Source organism: Hibiscus syriacus, unplaced genomic scaffold (genome assembly GCF_006381635.1).
Source record: "Hibiscus syriacus cultivar Baekdansim isolate YM2019G1 unplaced genomic scaffold, ASM638163v2 tig00003041_pilon, whole genome shotgun sequence".
Classification (NCBI taxonomy): domain Eukaryota; kingdom Viridiplantae; phylum Streptophyta; class Magnoliopsida; order Malvales; family Malvaceae; genus Hibiscus; species Hibiscus syriacus.
This window is the reverse complement of record NW_024061960.1, coordinates 6773155-6798111: the sequence shown is the minus strand read 5'-3', so window position 1 is coordinate 6798111 and position 24957 is coordinate 6773155. Positions and strand designations below refer to the sequence as shown.

Sequence of the window (24957 nt, the reverse complement as noted above, 5' to 3'; positions counted from 1 at the left end):
AAATCATGAACTTAGGTGACTAAAAGGGGCCATTGGTCTCACCTCTTGGACTTGAACACCGGGAAACTTGTTTTCAAAAGAAGCGAGAAGCTCGGGAGCTAATGGAGCTGCTGCGGTCATTACGGCCCTGAGTTTGAGCTTACTGAGATCAAATTCATCGACTATGGAGTTCTTAACCAGGGCCAGAATTATTGGTGGCACGATGGGGGCGAATGTAACCTCCTGTGTGATCAATGTGTTGAGGAAAGTCCGGAGATTGAACCGATTCATGACCACCACTTTCCCTTTGTTCCCAAGTGTGGCGCAACAAATTCCGACGATACCGTAGACGTGGGAGAACGGAATTAGGCCTAATGTGGTGACTTCACCGATCATTTCGGTTCTGATACTGAAGAGAGACGAGCATAGGTTGGCCACTAAGTTCCTATGGGTTAGCATTACAGTATTACACCCTTTGAAATTCCCGTGGTGCCCGATGAGAATGGAAGGGCACATAGATCACTCTGGAGAACTTCTTCCTTAGTAAACCAAGTGCCTGTACAGGCACTGTCGTAACCGGTTTTCATCCGGGTACGAAATTTTTATTTGGCAGGAAAATTGATGTGAATAAATGGTTTTTGAAAATAATTTGGGAGTCGCCATCTGCCTTTTGGGTCAGGTAGGTCGAATACCTAAAAATTATTTTTTAAAAGAGTTTTAAGAAAACATCAATTAAAAAATGAACTGATATGCGTTTATAACCAAAAATTCGTTCTTTTTAATAATAAAAAGGGATTCGTGGTCGGTTACGTTTAGGGAAGGATTAGCACCCCTACAACGCCCAAAATTGGTACTTTTTAATTATAAATTGTCTCTATTATTAGAAATTTAAAAATTCAAAATATATTTAATTTATAATCCTATTATTTCAAAATTATATAAAAAATATTTAAAAATATCAGAAAAGGACTTCTATGTGCCTTAAGACAGCTCTTTTCTTTGATATTAATAAATATTAATTTGAATAAAATTAAATAATAATTTTTTATAATATTTAATTTTAAAATACCAGAATAGGACATCCAGTTGTATTAAGAATGCCCTTTTCTTCGATATTGAAAAATAAATATTAAAATAATTTATTAAAAAAATAAATTATTATTTATTATATATATATTTATGACTACATAATAATAATAAAAATATTTAAATATATAAACAAGTAAAATTAAAACAATAAAAATACAATTAGAACTATATGAAAATATTTAAAATTGGTGACTAAATTATAGTAAAATTAAAATTAAAAACCTAATTCAATATTAATCAAAATTGTAGGGATTAAACATGCTATTTTCTTATTTATTAATTTAGTGACTAAAATAAAACTTATCTAAAATTCGAATATCAGATTAAAATAAATTAAAAATATAAACTCGGGATTAAAATATTAATTATTAAAATTAAGGGATTAAATCTGTTATTTACCCTATATATATTATTTTAATATAAAGGACTAAAATAAATAAAATTGAAATTAAAGAACCGAATTAAAAGGATTATAAATTGATTTAGTGACTAAAATGTAAAGTTTACAAATTTGAGGGATGGCGGACGGGATTTAACAATTAAAAAATTACACAAATAGCCCTCCCCGAAACGACGTCGTTCGGGAAGGGCTATTTAAAGCCAAATCCGGCTGGCCCGAAGGGCTAGCTTCATTTCTCATTTTTTTCCTCTCTCTCTCTTCTCTGAGAAAGAGAATTTTCTCTCGCTTCTCTCTAAAACAGAGAGAAGCCAGCCGGCCGGCAGCCGTCCACCGGCGTTCTTCCGCCGCCGGCCACCGTCTTCGGTGGCCGGAATAAAATTTTTTTATACTAAAATATAGATCTGACCGTCCTAATGACGGTTCCGATGGTTTTTTTTTAAAACGGCTCCCGATCGGAGCAAATCTAAGAAAAATACCTTCGGTTTCCGAAGGTTTTGGTGACGTTTGAAGAGGTCCGGTGGTCGTAGCTTCCTCAGTAAGCTTCTCTCCTCCCTTTTCTTTTGTTTTTGGTTGCTGGTTGTTGTGAGTTGGTCTCTTTTTTGGTATCTTTGCTTTCAGTTTTTTGTCTCTCTGGCTCCGTTGTCTCTTCTTTTTTTTGTTCGCAGATGGGGTGATGGCTTTATAGCCATCACCGGTGTGGTCATCGAACCGGGTAAAAGAATGGAGTCTGGTGAGTCACCGGACTCCCAGTGGTGACTCACCGTTGGGACGACATGTGTGCGGCTGGAGTGGCGGCGAGGCTGAAGCAGCGCCGCGTGGTCTTCTGGAAGCTACGGCGGCTGCTGGGACGTGTCCCTAGGGTATTGATACCCTAGGGTTTCCTCTGTCAAACTGTGGACCGTTGGATCAAACCAGATCCAACGGCTGAAGCTGAGCGGCGACAGATGGATAGAAAACCCTAATTGGGTTTTAGGGTTTTTGATTTGGGCCAGTTGGGTCCTTTGTAATTGGGCCGGTCCAATCTGGGCCTGTTTGTAATATTAATAAATAATATATAATAATAATAATAATAATATAAATAATATTTAAATTAAAAAAATGAGTATCTTCAGCTGCCCCTCTTTGTTTTTTCTTGTGTTAACAAGAATAGAGCAAAGACGAAAAGATAATAAGTTTTTTCATTTGACTTCACTTGATTAATATGGAAATGTTGAATAAATTCTTCTCTTTCTTCAGATGAGTTCTTCTCATTATGAACTTTCCGCTGGGGATGATGTTGACCTATTTCCTTCTGTGATAGAGTCATTCAAAAGGTTGAATAAGCTCTTCTTATTATGAACTTCTTCTTTCTTCTTCAGATGAATTCTTCTCATTATGAACTTTCTCTGGAAAGGTTGATGCTAATCTATCTGCTTCTGTGATAGAATTATACAAAAGGTTGAACAAGCTCTTTTCATTGTGAACTTCTTCTTCTTCAGATGAGTTCTTCTCATTATGAACTTCTTCTTCTTCAGATGAGTTCTTCTCATTATGAACTTCTTCTTCTTCAGATGAGTTCTTCTCATTATGAACTTTCTCTGGAAAAGCTGATCTATCAAGTGATGGATTTGAACAAAAGGTTGAACAAATTCTTCTCATTATGAATTTCTTCTTTCAGATGAGTTCTTCTCATTATGAACTTCTTCTTCTTCAGATGAGTTCTTCTCATTATGAACTTTCTCTGGAAAAGCTGATCCATCAAGTGATGGTTTTGAACAAAAAGTTGAACAAGTTCTTCTTATTATGAACTTCTTCTTCCTTCTTCAGATGACGAGTTCTTCTCATTATGAACTCTACCTGGCAATGTTTATCCATCAAATGATGAATTCAAACAAAAGGTTGAACAAATTCTTCTCATTATGAACTTCTTCTTCCTTCTTCAGATTTGTTCTTCTCATTATGAACTTTCTCTGGAAAAGCTGATCCATCAAGTGATGGATTTGAGCAAAAGGTTGAACAAATTCTTCTCATTATAAATTTCTTCTTTCTTCTTCAGATGACGAGTTCTTCTCATTATGAACTCTACCTGGCAATGTTGATCCATCAAATGATGAATTCAAACAAAAAGTTGAACAAGTTCTTCTCATTATGAACTTCTTCTTCCTTCTTCAGATGAGTTCTTCTCATTATGAACTTTCTCTGGAAAAACTGATCCATCAAGTGATGGTTTTGAACAAAAAGTTGAACAAATTCTTCTCATTATGAATTTCTTCTTTCAGATGAGTTCTCCTCATTATGAACTCGAACTGGAAATGTTGATCCATTGAATGATGAATTCAAGCAAAAAGTTGAACAAGTTCTTCTCATTATGAACTTCTTCTTCTTTTTTCAGATGAGTTCTTCTCATTATGAACTTGACCTGGTAATGTTGATCCATCAAATGATGAATTCAAACAAAAAGTTGAACAAGTTCTTCTCATTATGAACTTCTTCTTCCTTCTTCAGATGAGTTCTTCTCATTATGAACTTTCTCTGGAAAAGCTGATCCATCAAGTGATGGATTTGAGCAAAAAGTTGAACAAGTTCTTCTCATTATGAACTTTTTCTGGAAAAGCTGATCCATCAAGTGATGGATTTGAATCTTTGCTAAAATCTTTGAAATTCCTGTCAAAATTCAACATGGATAAAATGAATGAAAATGCACCTATTTTTGCAAATATCTAAATATGATGCATGAATGTTGATGCAATCTTCATTTGACTTCAAAATGGTGAACTCGGTTTTCCTCCACTTCATCATTTATTACCAGGGTCACCTCTGGATATCAGTGTAGCAACTTATGCTATCAAGCTTGCATTTCTGAAGAACCATATGATCAATTTGTATCTTTATGTCTTCTTTGCTTCATGAAAGTCTCAGAAGAATTGTTTCATTTGTGGAACTCTTGTCGTAGTCAGAACTATGACCTTGATGCCCCATTTTGTCTTGGATAAAACCAACTTTATTTGCTTGGACTTGTGTATAAATCCCATAAAGCTTTCATCTTTGAAAAGAGAATCTATCATATTTAAAAAGAGAATTTATCATCTTTGAAGAGTGTAGATGTAGATATGCCTGATTCATCAGAGATTAATTAGGAGAGTAGAGTCTGTTCTGATTTGACTCTTGAAACACATCATAAGGAGAATTTATCTCAATTCCTTTCATGTCTCCACATTTAATTCAATCTTGAATATAACAACTTGGTCCATATCATGTCGAGATGCTTAACCACAACCTGTCGTTCAACTAGTTTCTTGTGGTTAAAATTTTAGCTCTCTTTTTGTGGAAAGAAATCTTCATCATATCTCATCTTATAATCTTGAAGTTGAAGAAGACAAACTTCATCTTGGATCAAAAATGGAAACCATATGATCGTAACATTGGTTCAGCATCAGAATAGCAGATTCGTAAAACATTTGACAATACATTCATCTTTTCCTGTGTTATCTGTCGAGATGTAAAACACTTGACAACACATTCATATTTTTCTGTGGCTTCTGCTCAGATGTTCGTAAAACATTTGACAACACATTCATCCTTTCTTGTGGTTTCTTCTTAGACGTTCGTAAAGCGTTTGACAACACATTCATCCTTTTCTGTGGTTTCTGCCAAGATTTCTTAATCATTGAAGCTCTTTGCCTAGTGTTCAAAGCTTTTGAATGATGTCACAAGACCATTTGAGAGCAAAACTCAGTGGAGATTCAAGTGTGATGTTAGTATGACCAAAAAGTTGGTCAAATTCACAATATGCTAGTGTCGAGTTGAATAAAAGATACCAACTGATCTCGATATCATCTCGGGCAAGGGCAAGTGTGATATTGATTACGTTTTCTTCGCTGGGGATGAAACACCCATGATAAAACCAAAATAGATGAAAACTCAATTCACCATGGCTGGCAATGATAACCCCAGTAACATCGGGAAAGAGCAATATACATGCATGAGCTTCTTTCTTCAATGTCATCAAGTAAACAAAACTGATGTGAAAAACAACTTCGTAACCTCAACAGTATGGTTGAAACTAACTGACAAAAATCTCAAAGAAATATTTTTCAATTATCACCAACACACAAAAGGCCAAATTCAGATTTCAAGGTCTCGAGGAAATGATCCTTGGATCGAATGGTCTACAAAGGGACCATCTTTATTCATGCAACCATGATGTAGCTTAACAAAGAACACACTTTCATGTGACACATGGTTTAAGAATATTGGGTATTTGAAACCATACTTGCTGAATAGATATTTGTTCAACAACAGGACCCTAATGCAACTACCTGATGAACGAAGCAATTATGTATGGTTAGCTCGACTGTTACTGTTTCACCATTTTCATTCTTCATATCTTTCTATCTTATTGGAAATATTTTCTCAAATCAATGATCTTTAACACATGATGATATGGGCCTTCAGCATGTCCCAACATTTTACTGATATACATATTTAGGATACATCAACATTCCTGATTCTGATTGAAAAGGGTTTTTAACATGCCCCAACATTTCTTTCTTGTTAATCTGAGCCTTCAAAATGCCCCACATGGATATGTCTGAAGGAACCTTTAAAATGCCCCAACATTTGCTGATACAGATGTTAAAAGTGTGCTCAACATAAAAAAATGCCCAAATATTCATACTGAAGTGAGCCTTCAAAATACCCCAATATTCTATTTCTGTTTGAAATGGGCTTTCAAGATGCCTCAATATTCTGCTTCTGATTCACTCTCAATGTCTGTTTAACTGAAATGTCATGATCCCCACGAGGTCCAATTTTGACAATGAACTATTGTAGGTACTTGTGGCTTTATTCATGCCCCAAATCTGTTTATGTTGAATACTCTCATTCTGGTGTCACTAAACAGTAGTATTGTCAAGTAACTGAAATTCTCTTTATGTTGTCACAAACTTAAGAAGTATTCAATCATTCTGACAAAAACGTCTGAGATATGTGTCTTCTGAATGAGGTGACCATTTTCTGTATCTGGAGGGATTTAGTCAGACAGTGAAGTAAAAATAACTTGGTAATCTGTTCTAGGCTGACACAGTGGCTTATCATCTTTCAGTGAAGGCCATCTCTGAAATATACTTTTCTGTGGGAGAGAAACCAATTTATGCAAACAATAATCTGATGCAATGGCAAGACTACATATACAATGGTACACGCTCATCAAAAATCCGCACCCATGCAACATGTTGATTCTGATAACAACTCATCTGATTATGAAGCGATCTTTCAGGATGATTTCACAGATATTGATAGTTCTTCTGATATTGAGGAAATCCTGAATTCTTATTCTGATGAGGAGAATAAACTGTTATACTTGACAAAAACAGGATATTCAGAGGTTGAGGCTTCAATAGCCATGAAGAAATGTGGTTCAGATTCATCAATTGCAGAATTGATAGATTTTATGTGCTGATCAACTGGTTAAGACTACTGACACACTTCTTCCAGTAGAAGGTAGGAATTTATTATACAATGACCCCAATTACAAGCAAAGGCAAAACTTGGGCTATGATTTTTGAAAAGGGAGAAGCAGAGGAAGCTTGAAAAGAAGCTTCTTAATGAAGACGATCATGCAGTTCATCTTTCAATTTCAATGATTGGCTATGGGATTCCTACCGAACCAGATCAGATAACTCAAAGAACACTTCCAGAAGATGCTATTGGGTCTTCTTATTTCTACTATGAACAAATTCATCTTTTAAATCTAATGATTGGTTTTGGGGTTCATACCAAACCAGATCAGATAACTCAAAGAACACTTCCAGAAGATGCTATTGGGGCTCCTTATTTCTACTACGAGAATGTGGCACTTGCTCCAGTTAATGTTTGGACTTGAATATCACAGTACTTATTCGATGTAGAGCCAGAATTTGTAGATTCGAAGCATTTTCATGCTGCTACACTGAAAAGGGGCTATATTCATAATCTGCCAATTGAGAACATATTTCCTCTTATCTTGTTTTCTCCACGCACTATACATGATATTTTTCCATTGACAAAGAAATGATGGCCTTCCTGGGATCCAAGAACAAAGTTGAACTGTTTATAAACATGTACAGGAAGTGCCAAATTGACAGAAAGGATCTGTAAGGCTCTTGAAGCTTATGACAATGAGCCACCTTCGAGTGTCTAAAAGTATGTTCTTGATGATTGCTGAAAATGGAATTTGGTATGGGTTGGAAGGAATAAAATTGTTCTACTTGAATCTGATGAGGTGGAAATTCTTCTAGGTTTCCCTAAAAACCATACATGAGGATCTGTATAGAGACATGTTCCATGGTGGTATCAATGTCCTGTCTATTTTCTCTGGAATCAGTGATGCAGAGATTGCCTTCTATTATCTTGGCATACCTTTGAAAACAGATGTACAAGAACTGAATGATGATCGGTTGGAGAAATTGATGAGTAGATTTGTCGATTTCGACCTTGTTGTCGATGACATCCAATGTAATAACCTTACTGGAAGAAATAAACATCATCAGGATGAAATAGAAGATTTTTGCTGGTGTATTTTCTTGCAATGACTACCACAGTGACTGTCTCTTCTGCTGCTCCAAAATACACACTGTCATATCCCACTCTTCCCTAACCATGGAAAGGTTTAGTTGATGGTAAAACTTGTTATCTCAACTTTTGGAATCTTGTACGGCATACAAATGTAGAATTTGTTCCAATGTCTTATTCTTTGCCATAAGTCCTCAAATTCAAATTCAGCAATCTTCTGAAGGACATAATGGGTATCATCTTGACAAAGAAAGTGATCGGCATAGAAGAAGTATCAATGATGTATCAAGACATGAGCCAGCATCACGGTATAACCAGAGTGCAGGTAGTGACTTGTTCATGGTTCTATAATGTAATCTTCTAGAGAACATAAATTGATGGTTGGGGAAAATAATCTGTCTGGTGATGCTTATCGCCCTCATCATGAGATAAACGATAATCTTTCTTAAAGAGCTGCTAATAATGTCATAGAAAAGTGTCAAAAGTTCAATTCTCCAGACTTTCTGGCTTTTTGGACCACTTGCCTTCAAAAATGTGAAGTGTTTCATCATTCTGGCATCACTTTTTCTACAATAAAGGTAGATTAGGCAACAACTTGCTTCAAGGACCTTCTCCATTTGAGACTGTCGTGTTTGAAAATGTTTTTTCTCTTTTCTTTATTGAAGAATGAAAGAATTTTGCAAAGTATTACCCCTTTCAGGTTCACAATATAATCAAATTATAAACAATGAGTTTAATGAATATCAAATAAATCAACTACACTTTTAAATCATTCAAAAATCATAGTCCTATGGCAAGTGTCAAAACTATTGACTGATTTAAGGTGTAGGTGGATTCTGGTAAAGTAGGTTCTTTCAAGTTGGTTCAGTATGTCGCTTCGGGCTTCCACTAACTTGAAGAAATGGTTGTTATGCTCATCTTGTAGAGATACTTCTTAATTCCAGAATCTCAGGAACGTCTTTTGGGATGTTCGGTGCTTCATTTAAGATCATCTCTTATGCCGTTTGTTGCACCATTCAATATTCGAGCCGCCTTTTCAGGTTTTCAACACGAATCCTCCTTTGGTTTCAAGATGTTATTTAAAAATTTATATCTTGAACCCCCTTTTATCATTTTTTTATATCATGCATTAAAGATTTTAAAAACCAATTTTTGCAAATAAAAATCAATCTTGAAAGGCGGAATGAATTCTAAAGATATTCTCTTTTACTTAGAAATTCATGTATGATTAAAATGGACTTTTCAGGTACGTAACGTAGGTCATGGCTTATGGTTACGAAAGAAAGGGATAAAAAGGCCCAAATAAGTGTTTAAGGGTAATCAAACCAAGGATTAATTCATTCTGATGCCATCAATCTTGCCTTGCTTAACTTGGATCTGCTTTGTTGGGGATTTTTCCATCATCTGGATCCCTTTAGACTGCCAAATTTTGGATTCATTTCCATTTTCTCATATTTTCAGTATTTCTTGCTCTTCTTGTTTATACTCGATCAACCTTGTAACTTGAGGCTCAATAATTCACCCATCTTGATTCAATTTTTTTCTTTTTCTTTTTTGTTTTGTTTTGTTTTCTTTTTCTTTTTCTTTTTCTTCTTTATTTGCTAGATGAGTATAATACTTCAATTGCTTTGAGCACCTCCTTTTCCTTTTGTATTTTGGAGGTTTTCCATTATTCTTGATTGGATTGATCTTCAAGCACTCTGTATTTGACATTCTTTGTAGTTCAAAACTTTCATGACTTCATGGAAACTTGTCTTCGTAATAAAAATGTATTGACAATCTTTATTCTTGTGAGAAAATATCCTTCACCTTGCCCCCTAATGTGGAGGGTGATCCTTGGTTAGGGTTGAATCAGAAGAAAAATCATTCAGGCTCAAGTGAGGACAACAAATGATATATATATATATATATATATATATATATATTAAAAGGATAAATGAAACGATGCCGTTCATCATCTCATACACAGAAACCTTTGTAAAAAGAGGTATCTCCAGGGGGATGAATATTCAAGATTAATTTTACTTACATGAAAAAAATGTAATTAATGCATGATATATTTATTTCAATCAATCACTTTTTCCTTCTTCTTTGAGTATGTCCCAATCACTCGAAATTATCTTCGATAAGTTGGTCCATGATGCCTCATCTCTTCTTGCAGGAAAATTCACGGATAACTGAAAGTTTGGTTCTTTTGAGGTATTTTCGTTTATGATGGTTTTGTGTTTGGAAGGACAAATGTGTGACTTTTAAAGTCATGTATATGGTAGAAGGGGTAATATCATAAACCAACCAACTCTATCCGAGAAGGTAAACATCTAGAGTTGATGTCTCAAAAAACAAGTAGAGACATTTCTTCAGAATCTCAGATAAATGTAGTGTCAGGATTTGGTTTTGGTAAGGGTCGAGTAATTGGCATTGGATGGGATATTGAAGATATAATTTTACCACTTGCCAATAGATCTATAACTCTTGAAAAATTAAAAGAATATTTAATCTACTTGATACTCAATAATCTCAAGATTAAAATTTGACTCCTTACTCATAACCATAAAAGAAACACATATTTATTTATTGCACAAAAGGCGGAGAAAGGAACAAAAAACATATTCAAACAAGATGCTGAAAATAGAAAGTACTACAGTGGTAGATAACACTTCCACTTGTTTATGCATCATTACTCCTCTATTGTTGGGTGTGTACTTGGTCCATGATTTTTATCCTTATTTGCCCCTCATTTCTTGATCGTTTCTTGTGTCAAGACTCCCTTGTCAACGAGCGTCTCTATTTCCTTTAACAGTGACCAACAATTCCCTGTTGAATGTCCAGATACTCCCAAGTGAAAATTACAGAAGCTATTTTGATCATAGCAATGGACATAAGGCTTTGGTGACACCTTCACCAATCTTGGTGTAATATATTGACCTTTAACCAAATGAGGGTACAAGTCTGAGATAGATTCTTGAAAAACCTTCAGAGTTTTTCTCGCTCGCGAGGCTATCACTTTCTTTGATCGTTCTGAACGAATGAATGCTCTCATGTTATCGAGGGGGTTCTGAATATTCAATTCAGCTATAACTGGGGTAATATTAACCAGATTTCTTAAGTTTTCCTTTGCCTTACTGATTTTCAAAAAATCTGATACATGTATCTGAGGTGTTTTCTGGGTTATATCTGCCTCATTCTTTCTTAGATCTATAGGCCAATCTCGAATTACATCAATGGGAGCCTTTTGATTTCTTTTCCCATTTTCTTGTGCCCGATATTCTTCGTAGGATTTGGTTACATTAGTTTTTGTTGCAACAATGGTTTCTGAACATTGAACCTTAACCCCTTCTTTTATCTTGCATTTTTGAATTGCTTGCTCTAAAGGGTCTTGGAAATTTCTCTTAAGGTTACCAGGAACCTTAGCTGAACAATTTGGAATTCCAGTCTAATTTATCCAAGGAACTTCCTTATAGGTCCAATTCTCATTTGGAGGCCACTGTGATTGATCAAGTTGTGGAGTAATTGATCTGGCTAATAGCATTTTTGGATGCAATTTTTCACTCGAACAGTGGAAGGGAGGAAATTGATGATTTCTCCACTTATGATGATGTTAGAGAAATTATTAGGGACAACCCCTATCATGTGATTAACATAAGGAAATTTTAATATACTGATGAACAAAGTAGTGAACTCTTTTTCAGTCAATGGTGGATGTACTTGAGAAGCAACGTCTTTCCATCGTTGTGAATATTGTCGAAAGCTTTCATTGCACTTCATATTCATGCTTTGCAACATTGTTCGATCAGGGGCCTTATCAGTCATGTGCTTGTATTGACCCAAAAAAGCTTGAGCTAAATCCCTCCAAGAACGTATTTGAGTACGTTTTAGCTGATTATACCATCTGGATGCAGACCCAGATAAACTATCTTGGAAACAGTGGATCAACAATTTTTCATTCTCTACATAGCCAGTCATACGACGACAATACATAGTGATATGATATGAAGGGCATGGGTCCCATTATACTTCTCAAAATCTGGAACCTTGAACTTTGGTGGAATAACCAGGCCAGGGACCAAACTTAGTTCTTTGGCATCAAACCCATAAAATGACTCAACTGTCTCTATAGATTTTATCACCTCTTCTCTATTTTCCAGTAGTTGAGTGAATTTTTCCTTCTCAACTGATTTGTTTAGGTCAAGGACCTCATTACTAATACAAAATTCATCAGGCTTCAACTCAGAAGTAGTAGGACAATAAGTGGGGAACGATGTTCCAGCTTGATATGGTGAGTTCTTAACAGCAAAGTAAATCGGTGATTGAATTTCCTGGGGTACAGAGGTGAATTCAGGAATATGAACAGGTGTAACGCCCAAAGAATTTGTGGGGTTTTCAACAAGACTCTTTCCAGCTGTCTGGTGCTTCTCAATCATTTCTTTCATATTGTTCAGTAGATCGATATGAGAATTTGTGATATTAGCTTCAATTTGTGCCAACTTGCTCCTTAATTCCTCTTGTATTTCTTTATGCTCTATCTCAAATTTGGCTAGCCTATCCTCAGTTTCTTTAGACATTTTTCTTGTGTCGTGCTGAGCGTTCTTGCTTCAAGGAAAAACCAAGATCACTTCGTTTGAAATCCTTATTTTAATGAATGTTTTAATGTATTATAAAAAAATGCAAAGATGCCAAATGCAAATATAAATATATGAATGTAATAATAAGAATACAAATTGTGCAATACAAAAGCAAACATGAAAGTATAAATACAAAATGAAAAATGCAAGGATGCAAAATGCAAATGTATGCATGAAAAGGTGTTACTCAAGAATGATCATCTTAGAACAGATTTCATTGAACACAAAAGTTTCGGTACATCAAACAAAATTTTACATATAGGGATATATTTTATTCCTAATTTCTCCAAAGCCAAATTAGTCTAACAGCTTAAGGGACATATTGCTTGTCTGGACTGCAACTTCTTCCATGACATTCTCCTTTATCTTCTGTGTCACTTCTCGGAGTTGCTCATTTTCCCTTGTAAGAGAACCTTTCTGTCCAAGAAGTTCTTGAACAAGATCTTCATATATGTTGCAGCTCTTTTTCAGCTTGGTGACCCCTGTGATCCACTCTTCTGGGGTGCTTCCTAGGCCAGCATTTTGAAAGGTTTGACTGATCTTCTGAAAATCTTCATGCATGGTTTTCATTTTTGTGCTCAATTTCTTATTTTGGTCGTTCAAGTCCTTCAAATAACATGCTTGAGCTTCATAAAAACCTCCTCCACTCTGAATTCCCTGACTGATGCTCTTACCATAGGCTGCTTTTGGTATCAATCTGGCAGGATCTTCGTGGAGTACTTTTGGTATTAATATAACCGGTTCTCTATGTACAGAACTTCCCTCGATCCTCGTAGTTTCTTCAGGATGTCTTTCCTTGGCCGTATCATATTTTGGTTGATCATAAAACTTTTTGTCCATTTACGATTTCTTTCCAATTTGATGAACAGTATTTCAAGTCAACACCTTTTGGTTATGCCATGATCATGTAATGCAGACAAAAGAATATAAACAAATTAGAGCAATGTAACATGCATGGAAAAATAAGAAAACAAAAAATAGAATAATTAGTACCAACTAATGGGAAAAAAATCTATTTATCAAGGTATAAATCTTAACCTCATGCTTTCTAGTTCCATGCTTTGTTTGGAAAATTTAACCTAACCGCACGATTTCTAGTTCACATGCATTTATTCAGGAAAAAGAAAAGGAAATAAAATAAATTAAAAGCTAGAGCTTATTTCTCCTTTGTGTATACCTACTGACAAAATTTCGGCATGATTTCAGATCGGGAGAGTTTCTAGGGTTTATTATATGCAGGTTTTCAGCTCTAAGAGTATAGGTACTCGAACTGTCCTTGTTGATGCCCCCTTGGGCTATCAAATCCTCAATCCTAGTCTATTACAGACTTAAACGGATCGAGTTCAATTCGAGGGGATACATTTCTCTATGACTAACACGGAGAATAAATTCTCACGAAGACATAGAGCATATGAACCCCGAAAGTTACTTGCTAGGTCTGACACGGAGAATAAATTCTCACGAAGACGTCGCTTTCACTCCCACTTAAAAGGGACAAACTCAATTATAGAGCTTTATGTTATGCAAGTGTTGTGTGTGAGGAGAAATGTTAAAACCTCTAACAAACAAATAAAATAATTAATTCTTGAATATAATAAATAAATAAAAAAAAAAATAATAATATATAAAAATAATAAGTAATAAAAAATTTGAAAGAAAAGAATTAAAAATTAAATATATGAATTTTTAATTTCTAACTGATAAAGACAATTTACAATTGATTTTAAAGTTTGACTGGTTCCCCAGCGGAGTCGCCAAGCTGTCGTAACCGGTTTTCGTCCGGGTACGAAATTTTTATTTGGCGGGAAAATTGATGTAAATAAATGGTTTTTGAAAATAATTTGGGAGTCGCCATCGGCCTTTTGGGTCAGGTAGGTCGAATACCTAAAAATTATTTTTTTAAAAGAGTTTTAAGAAAACATCAATTAAAAAATGAACTGATCTGCGTTTATAACCAAAAATTCGTTCTTTTTAATAATAAAAAGGGATTCGTGGTCGGTTACGTTTAGGGAAGGATTAGCACCCCTACAACGCCCAAAATTGGTACTTTTTAATTATAAATTGTCTCTATTATTAGAAATTTAAAAATTCAAAATATATTTAATTTATAATCCTATTATTTCAAAATTATATAAAAAATATTTAAAAATATCGGAAAAGGACTTCTAGGTGGCTTAAGACAGCTCTTTTCTTTGATATTAATAAATATTAATTTGAATAAAATTAAATAATAATTTTTTATAATATTTAATTTTAAAATACCATAATAGGACATCCAGTTGTATTAAGACTGCCCTTTTCTTCGATATTGAAAAATAAATATTAAAATAATTTATTAAAAAAATAAATTATTATTTATTATATATATATTTATGACTACATAATAATAATAAAAATATTTAAATATATAAACAAGTAAAATTAAAACAATAAAAATACAATTAGAACTATATGAAAATATTTAAAATTGGTGACTAAATTATAGTAAAATTAAAATTAAAAACCTAATTCAATATTAATCAAAATTATAGGGATTAAACATGCTATTTTCTTATTTATTAATTTAGTGACTAAAATAAAACTTATCTAAAATTCGAATATCAGATTAAAATAAATTAAAAATATAAACTCGGGATTAAAATATTAATTATTAAAATTAAGGGATTAAATCTGTTATTTACCCTATATATATTATTTTAATATAAAGGACTAAAATAAATAAAATTGAAATTAAAGAACCGAATTAAAAGGATTATAAATTGATTTAGTGACTAAAATGTAAAGTTTACAAATTTGAGGGATGGCGGACGGGATTTAACAATTAAAAAAATTACACAAATAGCCCTCCCCGAAACGACGTCGTTCGGGAAGGGCTATTTAAAGCCAAATCCGGCTGGCCCGAAGGGTCAGCTTCATTTCTCATTTTTTTCCTCTCTCATTCTTCTCTGAGAGAGAGAATTTTCTCTCGCTTCTCTCTAAAACAGAGAGAAGCCAGCCGTCCGCCGCCGGCCACCGTCTTCGGTGGCCGGAATAAAAAAATTTTATACTAAAATATAGATCGGACCGTCCTAATGACGGTTCCGATGGTTTTTTTTTAAAACGGCTCCCGATCGGAGCAAATCTAAGAAAAATACCTTCGGTTTCCGAAGGTTTTGGTGACGTTTGAAGAGGTCCGGTGGTCGTAGCTTCCTCGGTAAGCTTCTCTCCTCCCTTTTCTTTTGTTTTTGATTGCTGGTTGTTGTGAGTTGGTCTCTTTTTTGGTATCTTTGCTTTCAGTTTTTTTGTCTCTCTGGCTTCGTTGTCTCTTCTTTTTTTTTTTTGTTCGCAGATGGGGTGATGGCTTTATAGCCATCACCGGTGTGGTCATCGGACCGGGTAAAAGAATGGAGCAGTGGTGACTCACCGTTGGGACGACATGTGTGCGGCTGGAGTGGCGGCGAGGCTGAAGCAGCGCCGCGTGGTCTTCTGGAAGCTACGGCGGCTGCTGGGACGTGTCCCTAGGGTATTGATACCCTAGGGTTTCCTCTGTCAAACTGTGGACCGTTGGATCAAACCAGATCCAACGGCTGAAGCTGAGCGGCGGCAGTTGGGTCCTTTGTAATTGGGCCGGTCCAATCTGGGCCTGTTTGTAATATTAATAAATAATATATATTAATAATAATAATAATAATAATAATAATATAAATAATATTTAAATGAAAAAAATGAGTATCTTCCCAGCAGCTCGTACCAATTCGTGGCGCCTTCGATTCGCTCCTCACCTAGCACGACAACAGGTTGCTCTAGATCTTTCACCTGTAATTCCAAATACAATATATAATGTTTGCCATTGTTAGATTTCATAGTTTTTATGGAGCCTGGAGGCATTTGATTTCATCACCTTTTCATAGTTTGGACCATTCGTTACTATCAACTTAGCATTTGCAGCATTGGCTTGTTTCATTATTTCCGACGGATGCAAGACCGGGTTCACACCGGAGAAAACAACTCCACAAGCCATGATTCCGAGAGCAACAATGCCATACTTCTGCAACATTTGGTAGTAACACCAGAACCACATGGCCTTTCCTAAGGCCAAGCGAGCTCAAGGCCTTGGCGAATCTTCTCATGTCCCGAACCACTTCGCCATACGTATACGATTTCCCGGACACCGCTTCTATGAATGCCACCTTGTCGGCATATAACTAGCATCCTGAAGAATAAATTCCGGCAATGTCAAGTTTTCCGGCACCAACACCGGTGGGTATTTGCTGCGGAAAACATGTTCATCGTCGTCTTCGGAAAGGTGCATCGGAGTTTCCATAGTTGATACAAGGAATTGCAGGGAATGAATTGAAAGAAGAGTGGCCCTGGCCTTTGCTTTATAATGGAAATGTGGAATTGTACATGGGAATACAAGAAAGAAACAAGTAAAATGAAAGAAAATGGGTGTTAGATTATTTATTTTTGCTTTCTGGTGAGAGTTTGTTGTTTCATATTCAGAGTCCCATTGGAAACACTAATCAATCTACCATGCACCAAACTTCAACTTTGAAAAATGAAAATGAGCATTTGTCTATTTTAAAATCCGCACCATTTATTTTATGTCAACTACTTGTTACTTCCCTTCTAACAAATGTAGGTGCGAGGAAATGGCATTGGCACCATCTTACGTTTAAGCCTGCAAAAATGATTTCTCAGCCGGTTGTGCATCTGCTGCTGGTCTGGTCTGTTTACTTAAACTACTGGTGGCTACAAGGTCATGTGGGTGGCAGGTGATGGAGAGCGTGAAGTTTATGACTATTAGAATGTATAAAGAAGACTGAAATCTTTGAAGAAAGCTTCTTGATTCTTTATTAACGAGTGCATGGTTTATATATACATACAGCAACCAATTACCTAAGCTGGTAATCTGGTGTAACAGAATACAACAAACTACCTGCACTATAACTGCACTACATTCTACACACACAGCAGATTACTTCAGCAGCATTCTAGATTCATTCTAGAACATTTACTTCAATAATGACTCGGCAAAGAATTCATGGAATCGACCAGGACGAATGCCGTTAACTTTCAGTAACAAGCTGTTTCTATGGATAGCACACTTGTGAGTGACTGCTCGCTTGCAGAGTATAGGGCAAGATAATGCTGCTCGTCGGATTGCTGACAAAACATGCTGCCACTTGTGTCTGCAGAAGATGACGCCTCTTGGGGAAGGAGGTTGACAGAGTGCCAAACGTATGATGCCTAGAATTTTACGGGAAGCATATTCGAATGACTTGCTCGGGCAACAAAGGTTTGCTCATGTTGCACCTGAGAGGCTGAGATGGAGACAAATGAACCGATTGGCTACATACAATGTGATGAGCCGGGAGTGGCTGAATGTTCCTGCATGTGTTGCACCACGAGGGAGAAAGCAACGGCGTTTAAGTGTTGAAATTAGAGATGGATATTTGACTCGAATTTGAAGGGATCTAATTCGACCTTATTAAATTCGATCAATTTTTTTATTGTTAAAAATTTAAGTTTAAATCAGGTCAGATTAAATTTATTTTAAGAATGTGAAGAAATTGAATTTGAGTTTAGGATTAAAAATCTGATTCGACCTAACCCGAGATAATATTATAAACTGATCATAACTAGTTAAAATTTGTCCAACTTTGCTCAGCATATGAATGCCCAACTGTCATAAGATGCTTAAGCTTATTGGTCCATTCAATTCGTAAATGAACGAAATAGGCAAAAAGTGGCATATAAAGAATGAAAAGCCACAGAAGGGGAGGTGTTTATTCAAATTCCGAACACTTCACAACGTAAACATATTTCTAGTAAATGTATCATCAGTTCCCTACAAAACTAACAGAAAAGGAGCACATTACAAGACCAGTTTCTGCAATTTCTTAACATTTGTTTGAGCAGACTTATGCCATGCCTCCACCGGTCGCCGTTCTGATAATCTGGAAGAGGGCCATTCAATTATTAGTAAATTTACGAGTGGAACATCATATATTAAAAAATCACAATCAAATTATTTAAGGGTAAACTACGATAATGGTCACTAATGTTTGAGTTAGTTTTTTTTTACTATTGATATATCAAAAGTCACAAATCAATCGCTAACGTTATCGTTTGTTATAAATTGATCATTCAACATTAACAGATATTCTTGTGGGTAATGAAAAACCAGACATAACATGTTAACTGTTGATGACACCGTTTGACCATTATTTTGACCTATCCTTCTTTTTCCATCTCCGCTCTCTCACCTCCATACTTTTTTTTTACTCAAAACTCTCCATTTTCGTTTGTCTTTCTTCTTCAATCTTTATCTCCACGTTATGTTACCAGAAGGAAAACAAAAAAGCCGCCTATCCCATAGCTCTCTTTGTCTCGGGCAAAGCTCCCCAACTACTCAACTTCTTCCCTTCATTCAAAAACTGCTCTTTATGCAACAATTTTAGTTCATAAAATTAATACTATGCCTGCTTCAACTGGTATTTGCACCACATGGAGAAAGCTTTTGCAAGAGGAAGTGAAGCTATTATTATAGCTTTCGTAGGGCTTTTTGTACCCCAAACTTCTATGTTGAAACGAATGACTCCAGAACGACCCGTATAGCCATGTCCACATCTTCTTCTGTGACATGTTGCCTAAGGTGCATTCTGGCATGAGCTTCAGACATCTTGATCATTGATTCTATATGCCTCACCGCTATAGGGACTCCTTGTCCACGCTACACAGACAATTAAGAAAGCATTGAAGAATCAATTAAAATCACTTTAAAAACTATCTTATAGAAGATTCTTTTCGCAGATGAGCATAAACTTCAGTAAGCTTGGCCATATCCTTTTTCATGGAATCTTGGGAATACATTCAACTTGGCATAGGTTAAATATTTCCTTAGCAATTCTTGAGAAAGAACCTTCGATGCAAAACATAAAAATCCATAAGATTATTTAAAGGGCAAGATCTGAAAAGTAATAGCAGTTAGTCAGAGTAATAGAACAACCACTACGAACCTTTGAATCAGCTAGTCCAGCATAGGCTCTAGTCTCTTCTTGAGATTCACTGGAGGCTCTGTCATCCATATTAGCACTCTTAGGTTGTGACCTGAAGTGACTGTCAACTACAAATTGTGCAAGCATTTCATCTGTTACAGAGTCAACAACATCCTGCATTTTAAATCAAGTGTATTTTTTTTAATCCAATTAAGATATGATAATAAAGCATTACAATGAAAACTAAACATTAAGCAAATAGGGGAGTAACCTTAACAACGCATAGGACATCAAAACGAGAGATAATGGGGTTTGTCAACTCAACATTTTGAGAAAAAGTTTTTGAGGAATCATATCTGCAAGCAAGCATATGTATTAGTTTTTTGAACTGATCCTGAACTAATATATGACAAATCCAGGAATCTAAAACAGAATTCTGTGCTCAGAAGGGGGAGCATAATAAAAAATGATTAAGAAACCAAACAAGACTGACTCAACTGGTTTAACCCAATTTAACCGATTTAAGTTTGGAAGCCAAAAACTTAAGCATCTACCCAATTATAGGGTAATTTACTTTGAACTAAAAAAAAGTAGGGAGGTGAGAGAGTGGAAATGGAAGAGAACGGTAGGTCAAAATAATAGTCAAACAGTGTCAAATCAGCCGTTGTTAATGTCGAGTGACCAATTTGTAACAAACGACAATGTTAGTGATCGCTTTGTGAATTTAATAACATCAGTGGTGAAAACGAAAACTTACTCAAACATTAGTGACCATTTGCGTGGCTTACACATTATTTAAGTAATATATAATAACAATAAAAATAATATTTCACCAAATCTTAAATAATAATCTGATGTATAATAATTTATTCATTAAAAAATTTACATATTTAAAATTTTAAGAATCAAGTTCTGCAATTAATCATTTGTAACAATTAGGGTTTATGCAATATAAAATTGCAAACTTTATTTATTTATTTTTACTTTTTTCCTTCTCTAACCTAAACTCTACAATGATCGATGGATCACAAATTGCATACGATTAATCAATTGTAATAATTAGAGTAAGAGAGATAATAAAGTGTTCAAAAGATAAAATTGCATACAATTAAACTCTACAATGATCGATTGACAAATAAGTAATACTTTTGATCAATTATGAGATTCTACGACCTACTGACAGATGATACTGTAAAGACTAATCAAAAATTTGGAATGATTCAACACTGACAGAGATTCATTAATTAGTTTAACGATCAAAGATGTTCATATTGTACGATCTTATGTGAATTCAAGCCTCGACGTTTTTCTTAAAAAGTATAATATATTTCTACTTAATAAAAAATGAGAACATAATATCAAACCAATTTAGGGTTATCGACTGCCTAACATAAAACTCACAGGAGTCGGGTCCCCTCAACATTACACAAAATCCAAAGCCTAAGATTGAAAACAAAGACGGACTGTGAAGAAGTAAATCATCATTACAAATACGATTTAAGCATTAACTGTATCAACTCACAATCTGCACTGTTATTTACTAATCTCAGCTAACGATACAACTCTACGGCCACGCATGAAAAACCATGAATCCACGACTGTTAAATGGCTAAAGGTGAGAGAACTGAGTAAAAGGAAAAACACTAAAATTGAAATAGTAGGTGTGCCGACCGCCTGCATGTTGATGAGTTGTGATAGAGAAAAAGGGTCTCAAGAATGAAATGGCATCGAACAGCATCTGTAGCTTTTTGCTTTCGAAAACCGAAGAAGTTCCATTTAGTAGAACTAGCACCAAAATGAGCTTTCACGATGAACCGCAGGAAGCCCCCAAAACTGTGTTCAATTGTTTGTTGAATTTCATCAACTTGTATTATCATTGCAAGGTAAAAGCCCCACGTAGTACAACATTCTACGACCAATCCGTGACATCCATTCCACACAGTTATACTGCCAGTCCATATAATCAGTCCATATCAAAGAATAGCTCCATCATATAGTCATCTTCTTAAGTATCTCCAACATTGGCTAAAACTTCTTCTTCAGCAGCTTTAGAACCACTGTCCTCTTTCTTTGATTTATTACAGTTAATCATCCCTTCATCATTAGCCTTTTTGACACCCACAACATTTTCTTCATTAATTGTCTTACCAGTTTCCAGAATCTCTTCATCCTTAACATCCATGATTACCTGAAGTAGTTCCACTGGTGTAGCAGCTGGGTCTAGCTCCCGGCAACCCTTTGGAGCATTGGGAGCTTCTTGACCAGTAAGCAAGTATGAAGGAACTTGATGAGAGAAACAAAACATCTCTTCTCTAGGAATCCTCCTGATTTCTCTGTGATCGAGATGTCGGTGAAAGACTGTCTTGAAACCAGCAACCTTAACAAGGGGAGTAACCGTGACACCTAGTTCTTCGTTGTAGTCATCAAGTACTTCTACCATATCATACTTGTGTATTACATCATTGGTTGTTAATTCATTCCAGTCAGGAGACCAGTTCCTATAGATAGCCCAAACATCACCCTTTCTTGGATATATACAAATGACTCCACGCATCCCCTTAGTCCATCTAACTTTGTGTGAAAAAGAATTAAGTGAGCTGTTAATCTCATGCTTACCTATTCTAAACTCCCCACATGTTTTTGAGAAACCAGAACCTACCCAGTCAAGTGGACTGAATTCACTGTTAGTTTTTGAACTAAGCCAGCTGATCCTAATCTTGAATGGATCTTGAGAAATAACACTATGGATCATAGCATAATATCGAGGCATCCCATCATCGTCATCATATGCAGCCCATACCTGGTTATCTTCAAAAGATCTTTCGGTTCGATCCTTGTCAAAATCATTAAAATCTGGATCCGGGACATTTATGGACATTGCTTCTAAGGTTTCTGCATCTAAACCAACACCAGATCTGCCAGGAAAGGGCTTGAGAAAAAGATCCCCATTGATTTCATCAACAAACCCTTCACCCTTTTTCTGATTCCATGCATCATTGTTTACCAAAGATTTGGTCTGTTTCTCATTAGCATTTTCATTGCCTCTAACATCTTTGGTTGTAGTCTTATCTGCCGGAGATGAATTCCATTCATTCAGTTTCTTTTGAATTTCTCTCTTAGCCTTATATCTCAACATACTTTGAGTTTCTACCTGGGACATATATCTTGTATTCTTGTACTTATTGGTTCCATTAATCCCCGTTTCTAAACTGCCTAGCTTAGAACCTGATATATTAGCTGGACCACCATTTCCTACACGCATTTGATTGCTAATATTAGTTCCATGAGCACCAGCACTACCATCTTCCATGCCTCTCCTTCTCTTTGCAGCATTAGTATATCCACTTGAAGCACTGCCTGCCCTTTTGGTGCCATGATGCCTTTTCCGCATGGCCTCTTCCCTTTTGATTGCTGCCTGTGCTTCCTCCCGCTCTCTCCTCACTTTCTCATATGCCTGCTGAACCACACTTGCAGCTTGAGCTGCAGTTGAAGTACCACCGGTCCTAGAAAAAGGACCCCATTGGAAGTTGCTTTGATCAGATGAATCGTGAGTAGTGAATCCCGCAGCATTATAAGAGGAGGAATGGTTTCTTCCCATATTACTTGAGTTTTTGTTACCCGCTTGACTATTTGAATTCTGCCGCTGCTGTGAGAATGTCCAAGGGGCCGGAGTAGATGTAGTTGGGGGAGCAGTTTCTACAGCCAAAAAAGGCTCATGGCAGTTGGGGCACAAAAGGTTATGATTAAGATACACTCTCAGATACTCATAATGCATCTTGCATCGATGACAGATAGTCCAGAAGGTATTTGGTTTTGCCTTATGGAAAGATGCAGGGTTTGACGATTGACCAGCGGTATTTGACGACCGACCAGAAGGGGTTGAAGACCGACCTCCATGAGGGTTACTACTCTTGGAAGTTTTCACACTTGAAGTGTTTGTTTTGGTGGCATTGTAAAAACCATTTGCCGCTTTTGAAGTCTTTGAATTCCCACAAGGTGCTGGACCTGTTTGAGTTACTTTCCCACCCCTCCTCTTGTCATATGCTACTCTCCTAGCCTTATCAGACAACGAACTCCAAGCCTCTGAAATAAGTTTAAATGCCCCTTCAGCTCCTATAGACTTGTTTTTGTCGGGGTGCAGCATTAGAGCCAGCTTTCTATATTGTTTCCTCATTGCTTCATCATCAGCTAGTGGATTCACACCGAGTATACCATACCAATCAGCTTCCCCATTGATTTTGTTCTCCGCCGAAATATAAACATCTAGAGTGGCTATCATTTGGGGAATACCCTCAAGATCAGGATACAAATTCTGGGCTTTCAAAGCGAATTTCTTTGCCCCCTTAATATCCTTTGCAGTGAATTTCTTCTCAGCAAGCTCTCTGGCTCTAGTGGCCTCATCCTTATTGCACTCCATTCCCCTTTCCCAGTGTCGCTCTCCGATAAAAGAGCCGCCAGCAGAGAAATCTTAAATATCTCAGTCACCCCACACTTGTCAACCTCAACGTCTGATTTTTATCGTCCTTCAAAAAAACGAAAGAGTCCAAAGCTCAACGGAAAACACACTGCAGAAAGACATTAAAAAAGGGGGATTTTTTCAGAAAAAAGGGGAAAGCAAATGAAAGTGCAAACAATACACAGCCAAGTAATTCATCGAACATTTAAAATGCAAAGTAACAACAGGGTCAAATGCAAAAACATAAGAACTTTCTCCTACATGAATTATCCAGCGATTATAGTAGACAATGATACACCGAGTGCGAATAAAGAAACGTTTTAAGAATCAAACTAATCACAATAAACACGAAAGCAATATCCATGGATCTGCGTTCTAATCAAGCTTCTAACTCAGCCTATGCAAACAATATATATATATATATATATATATATATATATATATATATATATATTCAAACCAAACAAATGGGCATCACGATTCATCAATCAAGACCCAAAAAATTTTACTACTTAAAGTGATTAACTTATGAAGAAGATAGTGAAATTTATACCTTACAATAATAACAGTGCCAGTAGATTGAAAGTTCTTTTGTATCAGACAGACACCACGGACATACCTCCATCGCCAATTGTCGTTTCCTTTTATTCCACTATTTTCTCAATTTTATAAAAAAAAATCCCAAAATCCGGACCTGTAGGATAGTCCCTTCCCTAATAACCAAAACCCATAAGAAAACTCTTATTTTTCTTTTTAAGAAATAGAGATTTAGGGGTATGTGTCTTTTCTTTGTGTTTGTTTTTGCAATTTTTTCCTGTTAGCCCTAACTATTTTTTCATTTTAACAATTGGTTTGAAATAATAACCATGGTTAACTTTTAACCCGTCGATTGGGGTTTAT

The 24957-nt window shown here is 35.8% G+C and overlaps 2 protein-coding genes across 2 annotated transcripts; both read right to left on the bottom strand.

The window, feature by feature from the left end:
* Positions 1-3: 3 nt before the first annotated feature.
* Positions 4-16915, bottom strand: LOC120173592 (4-coumarate--CoA ligase-like 1). The gene is made up of 3 exons (XM_039180697.1): positions 16502-16915; positions 16343-16416; positions 4-424 (listed from the first exon to the last, which is right to left on the bottom strand). Exons 1-3 carry the CDS (start codon positions 16679-16681, stop codon positions 4-6), a joined length of 675 nt encoding a protein of 224 aa, XP_039036628.1. The 5' UTR covers positions 16682-16915.
* A 4224-nt stretch (positions 16916-21139) lies between these two features.
* On the bottom strand, positions 21140-24735 carry LOC120170403. Its single transcript, XM_039178341.1, has 2 exons — positions 24611-24735; positions 21140-24166 (listed from the first exon to the last, which is right to left on the bottom strand). The coding sequence occupies exon 2, from the start codon at positions 24016-24018 to the stop codon at positions 21607-21609; it is 2412 nt and encodes an 803-aa protein (XP_039034272.1). The 5' UTR covers positions 24019-24166; positions 24611-24735; the 3' UTR covers positions 21140-21606.
* Between the last annotated feature and the right edge of the window lie 222 nt (positions 24736-24957).